A 14,585-nucleotide genomic window follows, 5' to 3' on the forward strand; every position below is an offset into this window, starting at 1 on the left:
ATGTGTATGCTGGTAAAATCTTATAGCTAGCTAGTTTTTATGTTTTTTAATTTGAATACCCTGTAAACTATGCTAATTATAGAGTTGTCATTAATTTAGGTGAGAAGTACATTACAAGGGTATTGTATGGATTGGAATTTATGTATGAAAGGTACCTAGGCAGTGGGCACTCAGTAATTCTGTAACTGTTGTTGGTAGTCTATTATTTTATATAATAGAAACCTTTAAAATGTTCAATGTTTTTAAACATATGAAGAACAAAATTCTTTATATTTAGTGGCTTGTATTTTGATAATTTTTGTAATGTTGATTGAATTAAGCAATTTAAACAATTTTATAATTTCCTATCCTTATTCTGGAACATTTTATCTAAACTTACATCTTTAGTAACATTCAGTCTATCTTGACAGTAATAATTAAGGGTAATGATAATCAATATATGAAACACCAGTATCTCGGGTGTTTGTGACATGAAAATGCTTAGAAAATTTAGCATAGTGACATCTGCAAAGAGCTTTGTAAACAGAAAGGACTCCACACAATTGCTAGTAATTAATTCTTCCACTTCCCTGGAGTGAATTTTTTTAATGATGTAAAAGCTTTCCCAACTTGAATAATGTAACTTACAGTAGACTGGGTGACTTTGTGTCTTGAGTCATTGAGCAAAGCTGTGGAGAAGAATATTTTGGGTGATGAGAGCATTCGCATCGTTGCTCATTAGCACAGTATTTGGAACATTGTAAAGCAGGAAACTCTTGTATCTAGGTAAGAGCCACCAGGACACACTCCTGAACCTGTAAGTGTAGAGTCTATGAACACCTGTGTCTTAGTGTGCACATATCACCCTCCCCGTGACAAGTGTGGAGATGAGACAGAACCGTGACCAAAGCATGTAAACCACAGGAGAGAAACCTTTCAAATTAAAATAATTTTAATTCTTTTTACTCAGGATGTTAATCAAACTGTTGTATTTCTACTATTATATACATTTAGGTGACTTTACCAAGAAATTAATTATACAGCTTCTCTCTCTGACTCAGCAGCCTTTGTAAATTTAATGGTTTCCATAAGATTCAAGAACACCCTCTGACTAGGCAACTCAAATGAACTAATGAATGTAAATGCGGCTTGTGTTGGCCTTTGCTTCTTTGGTGGAAAGTTGTTTTAAGTAGAATCTGCTCTTGTAGCTCCTCATCTCTGGAGCGCTCGCAGACTTTAAGCTCCATTGCACATGCTGACTAAAGAGCGAGGTAGTTCAGCAGAGGCCTGAGATGTTACTTTTATAGAGAGATGCACATACACCCAAGAGCTAGTTGGCAGTTAACAGTTTTTGATTCTGGCTCAATGCTTCTGTTTGAAGGGTTTTAAAGGAAGAAGTTAGAGTTGGTTGAACAAGACTCCAATCATGGTTTTCCTTCGGTGTGACCTGACCAAGTCACTTAACACTCAGAGTCTTGGGTGCATCTAGAAAATAGGGTTAATAGGCCAATAATCTAGCAGTCTATATTTTTCTAAAGCAAAAGTCAGACATACGATCTAAGACTATTATTTGTTTACACAAAAATGCCAAGGTTTGAAATAGTCATATGCAGTAGTTTGACTAGCACATCACTTTAATGGGAAAAACCATAATTACATTGTTATTAGGGTTTATCTTAGAAAGCCATCTGGAGTCCTTACGAACTTCTAGTTTCATATCTTGTGCATTGTTTTATCTGTTGAAAGGTCTAGCTTCTAATGGGACAGTTTCTCATTAGACAGTTTGTTTTGAGAGACTTCCCTTTGGTATGCTTCCTAACACAGTCTGTATGGAGACGTTATTTGCTTAGTAAGTTGTAAAGTGATATAGAGAAGAAGAAGATTACACAGCTTCTCAGTTCTTCTGAACGATGAGGTTAGTGATGCTTTACCACGTGCTTGTGAGTATTGATGGTGCTGGGATTCTGTGGATGCGCAGGATGATAAAAGTAGACAAGTAAGGGCTCAGTTTTTATTTTTCTCTATTCGCTTGGTATTATGATTATATTTGGTCATTGTCTAGAATTTTCTGTCATAACAGTGCCCCCTGAATGTTCCCTCATACTTATTTGCTTGCTTACTCTAGGGCCATGATCAGAGTTCAACTCTTGCTCAGCACTCTGTGGAGCTGACTCTACCCAATCATCATCCCTTTCACAGAGACTTACTCCGCTATGCCAAGCTGATGGAGTGGCTAAAGAGCACGGATTACGGAAAGTATGAGGGGCTGACAAAGGTATGGGTTTGATGGCCGTTACTCACCGGGTCTGCAACAAGAGTGTTAAGTGATAAAGTCCTTAAGTTTCAAATACTAAAAAGTGTTTTTGACAAAGCAAAAGATAATTGAATTTCTGAGTGCTCATATATTTACTCGAATAAAAAGAGCCACATTTTGAAGTTCACTGTGCAGTGGGATTAAGCCATATTGTAACCTGAAGTATTTGTCTATTTAGTTCAGTGTTGTCATGAGCAATTCTTTTTCCTGTTTTCTTTTGTGTGGGTCTGCATGTGCATCTGTGTGTGTGCTTGTGCAGGGGTCAGAGGAGGACACTGGGTATCTTCCTCTGTTGCTGTCTGCTTCATTCTGTTCAGATGGGGTCTCTCACTGAACTCATTTTCAACAAGGCTGGTTGGTCAGCAGATCCCAAGGATCTTCCTGTCTCTGCTTGCCCCTACCACTGGTTTACATGACTGCCAGCTTTTTTTAGTTATTCAATGATTTTTTAGTTCTGCGTATGTGTCTGAATATGTGTATGGGTGTCACATATTCAGACATCTACAGAAGTCAGAGATGTTGGATCCTCATGAAGTTGTAGTTGCAAGTGGTTGTGAGCCACTTGTGTGTGCTGGGACCCAGCCCCAGTTTCTCTGGAAGAGCAGAACTACTCTGCTGAGCCGTCTCTCCCACTCCACATCTCGTGTTTTGCGTGGGCGCTGGGGTCTGACCCAGGTCCTGATACTCACATAGCAAAGCACTTTTGCCCACTGAACTGTCTTCTTAACTCTGCTAGATGATTCTTTACGTGCAGTATAGACATTTGGAAGTATAAACATGCATAAGGGAATATATACTTGCTGGGTTTTTGTTTGCCTAAGGAACAGGTGGTGGGAATATCCAGTGGAAGAGTGGCTCCCAGGTCAGAAGAACTAGGATGACACTGAACGTAGCAGGGTTGGTCATCAGAACAGTGTGGTGAATCAGTGACCGCAGCCCAGGTGTCTGAATCATTGATCCCCATTTTCAGTCTATTGTCTGCTAACATGGTTGAGTGTTAGAGGTTTGTCAGTGAAAGAAACAGGCAAGCACTTGCCCTGTCAGAGTGCATATCCTGAGCAGAAATTCAAAAAAGTTAACTAGATATATGGAAGAAGTACTGTGAGTACTCTGGAGAGAATTCAGGTGATGCCATTGTTTGGAGAAGGGTCGTTTTCAGTACAGTGGTCAGAGACAGAGTTACAAGAAGGGGGCAGTGTTGGAGCACTGATTATAGAGGTCAGAGAGGAATGAACAGTGAGGATTCTGTTGCAGTGCAGACCCCTGAAGCAAAGCATGCACGGTGTTCTCGAGAATGAGCCAGGAGGCCACTGTGGTGGCAGCACTGTGACCTGGGGATGGGGCATGTGTAGGCCGGCAGATTTCAGACCATCAGAAGGGAGTGGTCCTACTGTGTGACACTGGAGAGCGGTGGGTGTTAAGGAAGAGAATGATGGGATCTACCTTGGGCTTAAATAATAAATCAAGAAGCTAGTGTAGCTAAAGCTGGTAGTCTCTGGCCTTTATGTGTCACCTTTAGAAACTGGACATCAGTGTCATTAAAGGGGCAGAAAAAAATTATGACCCACCTGTCATGAGCTAGCAAACCAACCCCATCACACTGTCATTTGGCCCCCCCCCTCCCCCCACTGTCACACTCATCCACACCCCACCCCCATTGTCACACTCTCATCTGACACCACACACACACACATACACCCCATCACTCTCATCACACACACACACCCCATTACTCTCATCACACACACACACACACCCTATCACTCTTATCACACACACACACCATCACTCTCATCACACACACACACACACCCCATCACTCTCATCACACACACACACACCCCATCACTCTCATCACACACACACACACACACACACATACACACACACCCCATCACTCATCACACACACACACACACACACACCCATCACTCTCATCACACACACACACACCCCATCACTCTCATCACACACACACCCCCCATCACTCTCATCACACACACACACACACACACACACACACACAAACACACACACACCCTATCACTCTCATCACACACACACACACACACATACCCTTCCTCTTCCTTTGGTTTTCTATTATAGTTTTTAGGTTCTTTTGCAGTGAATCAGGACTTGCTGCCAGTTCATCTTTTTCTTTAAAAAAAAAAAAAAAAGGATTTTCACTTGCTGGTGACCATTTAAAACTTGGCCTGCAATTCACCCTTCTTTCTTTTATGTTAATTGAAAGACAATGGTTTTCATACAATATATTTGGTTTTAGTTTCCCTTTTCCCAACTCCACACCCATTCTTTTCTCTTTAGAAAACAAAACACAACTCAGAATTTATAAAAGAAGAGCATACACACACAAACAAAACTTATAAGAACACAACATTGGAAACCATAGTATACAAGCAAAAGACCAGTAGGACAAAAAAATGCTCTTACCAAGCAGTAGGAAACAAAAGGTGTACACAAACACCATTGAGTTCATTTGATGGCAGCTATGTCCTGCTAGGCCTTAAGTGTGGGTAGGATACTCACTGAAGTTTTCCTTTGCAAGCGGATGGCTGGGGTTAGGTGCTCATGTACCTTTCCCCTCTCAGTGCTAGGACCCATCTGGATCAGCCCTGTGCGGGCCCTGTGCATGTTGCTGCAGTCTCTGTGAGCTCGTGTGAGCATCAGTCCCGTGATGTGTGGCATTCCATCATTTCTGGTCTCAACAGTCTTTCCTTTTCTCCATGATTCCCTGTCCATGAGGGAGGGGTTTAATGAGGGCATCCCAAACTGAGTGTCCCATGGTCTGTTACTGTGTACTTTGTTCAGTTATGGCCCCTGTCTGCTCTGCTCTGCTGTAAGAGGAAGCTTTACTGATACAGGCCGAGCAAGGCAGATGTATCAGGAGTCGTTTCATTGCTCTGTTCTCTGGCAGAACCGTAGTGTTTTGTTTTCCCAGAAGCCCATGGCATGCAGTCTCAGCTTCTTGGCTGCCCGAACAGTGTGAGGCATGGGTTCCATCTTGTGAATGGGCCTGAAATCCAAGCAGAAAATTGTTGGTTCCTCTCACAACATTTGTGTCACTATTAAACTAGTATATCATGAAGGCAAGTCACCGTTGAAGAGTGCAGGGATTGTAACTGGGTTGCTGTTCACCTTTGTCCTCTGGTAGTGTGCAGAGTATCTTCTAGTCCCACGAATACTAGTCAGCTGGCACTGTAAGCACCTTCATAAGCACCGGCTTGACTGCTCCATGTTCAGGGAGATTCTGTAAGTGTCGTCTTCAGCAGCAGGCCTTACTAAATAAACTCAGATTTTTTAAAAGGGAAGATAAATTTGGTAAGGAAAATGTGTTTTCAAACCATAATTAAAATACCTTTCAAGGGCTAGTGATACAGTTCGTCTAGTAAAGGCAACTGCTGCCAGTCCCAACAGCCTGAGTTCGGTCTCTAGGACCCGTGGGATAGGAGAAACCCAACTCTGACAAGTTGTCTGCTGACTTCTTTCTGCTTTCACACTCTAACTTCTTCACCCCACACAGTGTGAGTGCACATAAAAAATTAAAATGTTCTTCAAAACAAATTTGTAGCCCCCAAAGTGTCTATGTGCATCTGAACTGGCTTGATAGTGTAGGGAAGATTGTTTTTGCTCCTCAGAATGAGGCTATTGATTGTTAATGAAGTTCTTCTGTTGTGCTGTGCTGTTTTATTTCATTCAACAGAATTCTGATTTGGGGGTATGCTAAGTAAAAATATTTGTAGTACTCAAAGTCTTTCCTTTTTGAAGTTTTAGTTCATTAATATTTTAAATAATTAGATATGTCTTAAGAGGTTCATGCCAACAAATGCTCTGACCCCTAGTGACTATTCAAATATGTAATCAATAAGCTTTTTGCCTAATTGTGTTCTCAGAGTATTACCATCTTGTCTTCATCTATTATGCAGTATTCATGAATGTAATTCAGAGTGAAGAAGGTGAGCACCAGCCTCGTGCTGATGTACACCCCGCTCTACGTTTTTTGTTTTGTTGCTTGTTCGTTGTTTGTTTTGGCTACAAAATGGTAATTTTGAATGACACCACTAATAAACTTTTTAAATAAAATTGTCATATTTCCCAGGGATGTTACATGAGCCTTTGATTTGAGCTTTGGTTTGCTCTCGCACGCACATACTGCTTATATGGCCAGTGTAGTTGCTAAAATATTGTAAAAAGTCAGGAATTTTGTTTTAAAAGGAAGGGGAAATGACCTAACAACAACAAAAAGAACCCTAATAAACACAAGCAAAGCCATGTTTCTCTGAGCACTTGGCTGAGATACACAGCTCGTACTTGTTGCAATGAATAGGAAAGGCCTATTCCGGGGGCTTGAGGGATGAGAATTTATTTGCACCATCTCTCCCAACTGGACTGAGGTAGAATCTCGACTGTCCTGATTTTGTTTACATAATCTGAGCCCTCGGAAGACGAGCTTTGGTTGAGCCATCCATCTGCTCAGGACTCAGCATCTGTCTGTGGTCCTGGGATGTGAATATGATAGCAGGTGCTTCCCTCGTGGGTAGAGGGGCTGAGCTTCCCCTGCAGTAGCAGTGTGTGAGACCGACTCCCCGTTTGTTCCGTGTCCAGTTCAGCACGTGCACTACAGCTGGAACACACAGACTAGGAAGGACCCTGTGCACGTATAAGGCTCCATATCTTTATGATGGAAAATCCCCCATACTCATGGGTAGGCAGAATAACACTATGAAAGTAGCTCTATTGGCAATGTTAGCTTCACACTGAGGAATGTGCCTGGTTGTATAAAAAAAATACAGCATAAGAGACGTCTGGAAGACATCTTACAGCCAGCATGCAACAAAATTGAAAAGGCTGTCTGGGACAGCAGCATTTAAACACAGATAGATTCCACATCATGTCAAAAGGAATTAAGTTTGTGGTGTATTTTAATTTTATGTGCTCTCGGATTTATACAGGAACCATAGGAAATAACTGCTCAGTTGAGTAACTCTTCTCACAGATGCTCTAAAGTATGTTTGACCCAGCTATTGTTAATGGAGACTGCTCTAGATACAGATAGATTAATCTAAGTTTAAAGAAGATGACTGGGAATAATTACTTCACTGTCAGTTTCTTTCAGTGTCCCTCAGCTCTCTAATACTGTGGAAATACACTGATGCCTACTCCTGAAGAGTGCTTACTGGGACAGAGTATTTCATGTCAGCATAGGCAGGTACAATCAAAAACAATAGCCTTTATGCTTAAATAATAGATGTTTTCATTTAAGGCTTAATAAATCAAATCTGTTATTTTGAAGATGCTGACTTTGGGATTACACGCAAGGCTGACAAAGGTGCAGTGAGATCAGAGTCTCCTCCATTACCAAGGCTTTACAAGCATGAAGGGTTTAAGGGAAAGACTATAAAGAAAATTGTTAGTTTACTGATAATTGCTTGTTCCTTTATTTTAAGAATTACATGGATTATTTATCTCGACTCTATGAGAGAGAAATCAAAGATTTCTTTGAAGTTGCAAAGATGAAGATGACTGGCACCACTAAAGAAAGCAAGAAGTTTGGTAAGCCTGGCCCTGGGCTCAGCGTCTCCCATTGAGAGTGATCTTACTCACTGAGATGTAACTCACATGTTCCTCACAGGCTGAAATGATGTCGTGTGTCAGTCCAGCAGCAGCTGGGCACATGCTGGGATTTGAGGTCACTGGATAGGACAGCAGAGGGGAGTACGGGAGTGCAGCCTGCTAGAGAGGGTTAGACTAGGGCTAGACCTGAAACTGCTCAGAGTGTGGTTTCTGACCCAGGAGACTGCTGCAGGTGGAGACAAGTCACTCCTCTCCACAGAGAGGGAACTAGGTCATTCCTGGCTTCCTACTTCTCACTGGCTGCTTTGAATTTTAGAAAAGTGGTTTTTATCTCTCTCTTGCCAAGGGTATATAAAAATGTCACCAGAATCTCCCTTGTAATTTTTTTCTAAAGCAGTGTATCTGGGGCCTATTGGTTTTCATTCCCTTTGAGAGAAGAGCCAGTGAAAGTATCAAGCTAAGAAAGGATGTGCTGAGGCCACGTTCTGCTCTTGCATGTACCCATCTCTGGAGTTCTCTTTGGATGGAGTTCTGTGCCTAGTCGAGTCCAAACCTGGCCTTTAAGGGCTACCTTGTGCACTCCTCAGTGTGTCTGCGGACTCCCTTTAGAACACTGAGTTTAGCATTGACTGTTAAAAGGAGCCTGTGCCCTAAGCATCTATAGGAAGCAGGCAGCAGTGTTGAGCATCGCTGTCCTTACATGTCCTAATGTGGGACTCATTGTATTAATTACTGTGATCTGGAAAATGAAGTAGTTTGGGTTTGTCTGTTAATATGCTACCCTTTGTCAAACACTGTCTTAACAGAAGGCTTTTGAAAACAGAAATGCTAACTCATCCTAAAGGCTAACTGTTCACTGTGATATTTGATGTTTCACTGTGGATATGCTGAGCCTTTTCTGGGGCAAAGAGCATAATATATTGCAGTTACGTGTTTAATGTTTCCATGAAGTATACCTGTCATCACGTGTTAGTGTGCCATTTAATCCTGAGGGATCTCTTCTGTGTGTGAACACAAGTTGGATACACATAAATATAAATGGAATAAAAATGCAATAGGATCTTTATATTATCATCCTGTTATCCTGGAGCTTAAGCCTTTTCTTTTCCTATCCTAAATTCTTAAATTACCTTGCTAAGATATTTTAATTTACATAATATAGATTTAGAATGCATTTTATAATTTTAAAACAATGTCATAACAAAATGATAACTTTTCAATGTATCTATTAAATATCGATGGATAAGAGAGTAATTAGTGATAATTCTTTACAGAAAATCACAGTATCAATTATTTTGTTATCAAATACAAGAGAAGAAAAACTAACTTCAGAGAGCAACAGTGGTTTATTCATCTCTTGTGATTTGGCTCATTAACATTAAAGTCACACTCAGGCTAAACACACGTGGCTTCAGAAATTCCGAATTCAGTAGGATGGAGATTTTCCCCAAGAGTTCTTTCTCAGTGATCCAGACTGTTTAAATGAATTTTAATAGTAATTATAATTAAAACTGACCCCTCCCACCCCAATTTGGAAACTTAGCTTTTCAAGATTCACAGTCAATGGTTCTAAGAATAAGCTTCTGCTTTGAACGTGCTCTGGAAATCCTGCATCACAGATCTGACAAAAGGAAGACTGTGCTGTAATGGGCATTATCAGAAGGGAGCAGGGCTCTTGCTTTTTGAAAACTTGATTTTATCTTTAACATCACTTCAAGAAAGTCAAAATAGGTTAAATATGCCAAGAAGATATCTCTTCGTGATAGGATCTCTATATAAGTTTTTCCCTTTTTTGATGAATAGTTTTATCTCAGTATATTCAGGGGCATAGGATTTCCTCCTGGGAGTGGTGTTTTGGTGGAGTCTCTTTTCTTCTCAGTGTGATGGAGGCAAAGGAAATTGAGTGATTAATTTTACAATTACTACTTTTACTGGGTTTTTTTTCTTCCTCACTTAAAATGGATGCCTTAAAGACAGGCGTGTCACTGGGGTGATGCGGTAGTGCTTATACTTGGGCTCTAGTCTTGGTTTGGTGTATGTATATCTTAACTGTAGCAGAACAACTGAGTTGTCTGTAAAAGATGCAGGAGGCCTCAGTTCCTTCATCTATACAGTTACATAATTATAATGCCCCTGTTAATATTGTAAAATCTTTAAAGTGCCTAAAATCATTTTAGCATTGTTTCTCACTCTAGCTAAGTAAGCTTTTGATTCCAAAGTAGTTGAATGCAAGCCTAGGTTGGAGGCATGGTGGCAGGTCATGATTTTCATTCTACAGCAGTGAGCACAGTCCCTACCCACCGCTGCTTTTGTGTTTGTCACCTACTGGGGATGACTTAAACTTAAGACTTTACAGGAGAATCCGCTGCTCACAAAGAGTCTAGAATGTTATAACAATAAGCAGTACTGGTAACTAGTCTCTAAAAAGACCAAACAAACCGATCCTCTGAGACAGACTGCTGTGTGCAGGAGAGCCTGAGGGTTAGCGTGGGCAGCAGTGCTCACCTCGGTGGCTGTCAGCTGCACTGTGTGTTTGCCCCCGTACAGTCCAGGCTTCTTGTTTCACGTCCCCTTGAGCTTCAGGAGTGGGGGCTGGGAATAAAACAGTGGCGCTGGGATGGCCAGCTCAGGCCTTGCCTCACGTGTGGCCTGGCACCTGCCAGTTGACACATCAGTCTCTGTTTTGAAGATGGTCTTGGGTTACAGTTTATTCTTTAATCATGCTATGCGATTTATTTCTTGCCTTTCACTTTAGCTTCTGAGTTTGAGTTCAGAATGTTTCGCAGCATAAACTCTGAAGTTGGTAAGAACAGAGTTTGAGAATAAAAGAAATGCCAGGGACCATAATAGAGATCAGCCTTCCCTAGCTCCTTTTCTCTCAGCCTCACTCTTCCACACGGCTCCTGATGGCTGTTTTCCCACCTTTCAGTCTTCTGTTCATTGGGGGCTAGTTACCAAGAACTTCAGTGTGGTATTTATTTTAATTATAAAGCTGTCTTAAGAGCCCCACCCACATAATCTTTAACAGATAAAGTAAAAGGTTAGTGTGCTGAAGATTCCCTTCTGGGGCTTTCAGAAAATGATTGCTAGTGTCTAAAGCCACCCCTTCGTTCCTTACTGTATTAAATTACTTGAGCTTCAGTTTTCTCAGGAAATAAAGCCTTATGAGCTCATTCTTTTAAACTAAGTGTACCAACTTCCTAAACTAAAACAACAATCCCATACACTTAAAGGGTTGGGGAAGGGGTTCAGACACTGACATTTTTCTAGAAGTCCTACATGAAAGGTCTGTAAAACTTCTCATACTTTCTCAGTCGTCGCTGAGTAACTCCCCATGTGTTTGCACTTCCTGTTAGTCATGTTCATGGTTCTTTGCATGTGTCTTTTAAACTAGAGCTTTAACTGCCTGTTGTGCATGGTTTGTGCAAATCGCAGTTTATTAACTTGTCTTTGTCTTTGATGCTTGCAACCTAATCCATCACAGCTACACTGCCTCGAAAAGAAAGTGCTGTCAAACAGGAGACAGAGAGTGAGTATGCTTATGTGCTGGTAGGCACTCAGTGCATGTTGTTAATGTCTAGATGGAGCTATTTGTCTTGAAAAACATTAATAGCAGATACGTTGATTGCACCGAATTGCCAGGTATTGGAAAAAGAAACCCAGCATGGTGGCTGTCTGTACATCCAAGACATAAGTGACGTGGTTACAGTCACACAGCGAGGGGTGAAAGCTTTGTTGTCAGAAATGTATGGAAAGCCCTAACATCACACTTCTGTTGCAGGCTATCTTTAGAAGAGCTATAACTGTTACTGGAGGGAGGGCTCAGCAGCTAAGAGCACATACTGCTCTTTGAGAGAACTCACCTCAGGGGGCTCACAACCACCTGTAATTCCAGCTCCAGTGGGATTCCATGCCTCTGGCTTCTGCCAGCACCCACACTCATGTGTGCACATGTACACACACAGAGACACACACATATAATTCAAAGTAATATTAAAACTAAATTATTGAAAAAAATTCTTAGTGGTCTGGTAGTGGTTTGTATACTGAGGCCAAAGCTTGAATTGCCCGTTATAATGATTTTCCTTTTCTGCCCATTACTAAGAAGTGCAAGTTAACTGAGCAGTAGTCAAGAACTATAGAGTTTATCAAGTGTTTTCTTCTTTATATTCTGAATCTAAATGTTATATGTTCTTCTAAGAAGGCGCCATTAATTAATACCTTAGTGTGGGTTTCTAGACTCAGGAACATAGTAAATTTAATGATAAATGATGAACTTTTATGGGAAAATTTGTCAATAAGTGATATTTGTTCACCTTAACAAATTGGTGTTTAAGATAGAGTTGATTAATACTCTGCTGTAGGTATTCTTAGGAAAACCACAGGGTCATGTCAGCTGTAGTGTTAGCACAGTATTTGGTGACCCTTGTTTGTTCCCCATCTGCTTTAGCATAGAAAGTACCACAGCTTTACCTTTGGGATGGGGTGGGGTGGGGTGGGTATAGTCAGTGAGGCCTTACCATCCTAGTCCATAGCTACAGGGAGTTTTCCTTCCATTTATAATATTCACTGTGGGATCCAGTGTTAATGAATACCAAGGATTCTGCAAAGCATGTAGTAGAATCTGAGTCCTGGAAGACCAAGACTCTAGAAGGTAGCCCTGAGGCAGATTGTAGGTGTTTTATTCAAGAGACACAGCTTTCAAAGTTCTGTTGTTTCTTAGGTCTCCATGGAAGCTCTGGGAAGCTCACTGGATCAACTTCGAGTCTGAATAAACTCAGTGTTCAGAGCTCAGGCAGTCGAAGGTCCCAGTCATCCTCCCTGCTGGATATGGGGAACATGTCTGCCTCTGACCTCGATGTGGCTGACAGAACCAAATTTGATAAGGTAAAGTAACAGGCGAGTCTTCAAATTAACATTGTGACTGCTTTAAGTGATGCAGGCTCTCAGGCACTTTTTAAGTCATTCTTATATCCTCCCAATTCTGATTTCAATCTGAACAACAAAAAAAATCCCAGTCCAAGGGGCAACTACAGTAACATAAAAGATTAATTGGCATTTACTTGTTGGAAATATGCTGTGCAAATAAAATCCCACCTAAGTTGCTTGAGGAGTGACAGATGCAGAGTTTGAAGAGAAGCTTCACTGCCGGCCGCCATGCCTCAGGTAAGTTTCAAAGTGTGTCTTCCTCCTTCCAGATTTAAAGTGAGTGACTGAGTTTTCTTTTCGGTGTGTCTCACTCTGACGCCGTGTTACTGTCAGTCTTCAGCACGCTGGGACCATCCCAACATCTGTGTCCTTGCCAAGGAGTGAGCTAAATGTGGAGTTCCATGCAGCTCCTTAACCTTCAGTGTGGTTTCCTGCAGATCTTTGAGCAGGTGCTGAGTGAGCTGGAGCCTCTGTGTCTGGCAGAACAGGACTTCATCAGTAAATTCTTCAAACTACAGCAGCATCAAAACATGCCTGCATCAATGGTATGGCTTACATTTGTTAGGACAGTATTTATAATCTGTAATATAATTAACCTAGTTCCTCTTGTATTCTGTGTTCACAATTTCAGTATCCAAACAGAAAAGGGAAGTAACTCCATCTCTATGTATTTTTGTTATTCACAAAATACAGAAAACAGGAAGGTAGCTGGTTTTTTATTTCTAGTATTTCAGAATTTTTAAGCTGAACACCTCCAAATTAATAGGACAGGAAATGTCTGCATTTATTCTGTAGAGAACCATTATTCAAAAAGCAATTTAAGAAGGATGTGGTAGTTTCTATGAATAATTCGAGTATTTGGGAAGCTTAGGTAGGATTTCGTGAGTTCCAGGCTAGCCTAGGACACCAAACATCCTACCAATTTTAATATCTTAGTGTTCCCAAGGAAAAGATCCAGCCTAGGGGATGATGCTATACGGACGGGAAGGGCCTGAATTTGATCATTCTTGGGGTGGGATGCGAGCATCTAAAAACAGGCTGATAGAGTGGATTATTGGGTAAAGGTGCTTGCTGAGCAAACCTGATGGCCCGAGTTCATTTTCTGGAACCTACCTAAGAGTGAAGTATAAGAAGAGACTCCACCACACTGTCTTCTGCCCTCCACACATGCAGCATTACCTGCACATACTTAACAAATACATTTTTTAATTCTAAGAACAAGGTGCTTCATGAAACTTTCTTAAAGAATGTACACTGTTATATTACTTTAATAGTAATAAAATATTACTATTTTCCATAACATATTTTTTGTAGGTGTTTTAAAAGCAGCAGCCTTTTGATATATAAACTTGTCATTATGTTGGTCTTTCATTATATGCAAATCTCTTTTCAGGCTGAAGCAGAAGACCTGGATGGAGGCTCGTTATCCCGGCCGTATAGTTCTGCCAACCTGCTGCCTGTTTCCTCTGAGTATGTATTCATCACTGTGTATGTGCTGGAAAACAGTCTTTGGACAGTAAGAAGTGTCTCTCATTGGTTTCCTGGTCACCTGCTGGTACCCACACAGACTGTATGCTATCCTAGTTATGCTTCTGTTGCTATGGTGAGGAAAAACCATGATAGAAGCGAAGAGTTTATTTTGGCCTGCAGTTCAAGTGGGGAAATCAAAGCAGCAGGAACTTGAAGCATGTGGTCATACTTCTCAGGAAGAACAGCAATGAATGTGTGTGTTTAGCTCTCTTTTTCCTTCTTATACAGTCAGGAATCCAGC

At 41.1% G+C, this 14,585-nt stretch overlaps 1 protein-coding gene across 4 annotated transcripts in view; it reads left to right on the top strand.

Annotated features, from left to right (window-relative positions):
- EXOC1 (exocyst complex component 1) overlaps positions 1–14,585 on the top strand; it is a 43,787-nt gene that overhangs the window by 18,844 nt on the left and 10,358 nt on the right. For all 4 annotated transcript variants that reach the window (XM_080916548.1, XM_080916550.1, XM_080916549.1 and 1 more), the window contains 5 exons: positions 2,105–2,254; positions 7,759–7,864; positions 12,609–12,772; positions 13,252–13,359; positions 14,208–14,284. In XM_080916548.1, the coding sequence (XP_080772674.1) occupies positions 2,105–2,254; positions 7,759–7,864; positions 12,609–12,772; positions 13,252–13,359; positions 14,208–14,284 (605 nt within the window). The remainder of the gene's footprint in view (positions 1–2,104; positions 2,255–7,758; positions 7,865–12,608; positions 12,773–13,251; positions 13,360–14,207; positions 14,285–14,585) is intronic.

Source organism: Micromys minutus (assembly GCF_963924665.1).
Source record: "Micromys minutus genome assembly, chromosome: 1".
In the NCBI taxonomy this organism is placed as follows: domain Eukaryota; kingdom Metazoa; phylum Chordata; class Mammalia; order Rodentia; family Muridae; genus Micromys; species Micromys minutus.